At 37.5% G+C, this 1,397-nt stretch overlaps 1 protein-coding gene across 1 annotated transcript in view; it reads right to left on the minus strand.

The window, feature by feature from the left end:
- Nucleotides 1–1,397, minus strand: part of LOC116083727 (zinc finger protein 58-like) — a gene marked incomplete at its 5' end in the record, with an annotated part of 6,194 nt that continues 4,797 nt past the window's right edge. The window contains one exon of the mRNA XM_031360500.1: nucleotides 1–995. Coding sequence (XP_031216360.1) covers nucleotides 121–995 — 875 coding nt within the window. The remainder of the gene's footprint in view (nucleotides 996–1,397) is intronic.

The raw sequence follows: 1,397 nt of genomic DNA on the forward strand, positions 1-1,397 counted from the left end.
GACTGGCATCCAGGCAGCTAGGACAAGGGTACTAAAGCCCACGCCCACAATGATACACCTACTCCAACAAGGCCACACCTCCTAACAATGCCACTCCTTGGGCCAAGCATATTGAAACCATCATACCACATCTTCACTCTGATAGGATTTCTCTCTTGTATGAATGCTCTTGTGTCTCAAAAAGGCTGAATGATATTTAAAGGTTTGGTGACATTCTTGACACTGATTTGTTCTCTCTCCACAAGGAACTTTTTGATGATTCCTAAGACTTGCAGAACAGGAAAACCTTTTGTCACATTTTTCACACTTGTGGGGATTATATTCAGAATGGATCACTTGATGTCGTCTAAGTTTCAAATAATTTGGAAAAGATTTGCCACAGTCTTGGCAGGTATGGGGATTAGTTTTGCAATAGCTATTTTTATGTTGATTAAGGGATGTAGATGCACTAAAACATCTACCACACTCTTCACATTTATAAGGTTTCTCTACAGTATGAACTCTCTTGTGTGTGCTAAGGGTTGAGCTATAACGAAAGGCTTTGTGACATTCTTCACACTTATAGCATTTCTTCCCACACTGAGTTCTTTGATGACACTTAAGGAATGAAGGTTCATAAAAAGCTTTGTCACATTTTTCACACTTGTAGGGTCTCTCTGCAGAATGAATTCTTTGATGTTGCTTCAGCATTGAAGGATAGTAAAATGATCTGCCACAGTTTTCACACTTGAAGTTTTTTTCATCAGTATGGTTCTTCTGGTGTATAAACAGTGATGAGCGACTACTAAAGGATTTATGACACTCTTCACACTTGTAGGGTTTATCACCAGTATGGAGTCTCTGGTGTATAGAAAGCGTTAAGCGAGAACTAAGGGGCTTACCACATTCTTCACACTTGTAAGGTTTCTCCCCTTTATTAATTCTTCTTCGTTTAATAAAGAGTGATTTACAATTAGTGGGCTTGCTGTAATGGTTAGGATCACTGGGTGTTATTCCTGTTGAGCCAAAGATGAGATATGAACAAAGGTTAACCAATATTCTTTGTAATTATTTAGCTTACTTTTTGAAATGAAGACATTAACTCATATGTAATTAATCATTAAAAAAATCTGTAGTATATTTTAATACCTGTAGGAACTGAGCATAATTCACAAATAGAGTAGATAGAAGCAATCTATTTAAACCACAACCAAATAAAACATAGAAATAATGGCCTATTATTCAAAGTTAAAGACCTAAGTTATAAGGGCAATATAATAACAGAAATAAGTCCATTTAGCAATTAAACGGCCAGTCATCCATGAAATTTTAAAATAAAAAGCCTGGAAACGGTGGTGGCGCACGCCTTTAGTCCCAGCACTTGGGAGGCAGAGGCAGGCGGATTTCTGAGTTCGAGG

This window comes from Mastomys coucha, unplaced genomic scaffold, assembly GCF_008632895.1.
Source record: "Mastomys coucha isolate ucsf_1 unplaced genomic scaffold, UCSF_Mcou_1 pScaffold8, whole genome shotgun sequence".
In the NCBI taxonomy this organism is placed as follows: Eukaryota; Metazoa; Chordata; class Mammalia; order Rodentia; family Muridae; genus Mastomys; species Mastomys coucha.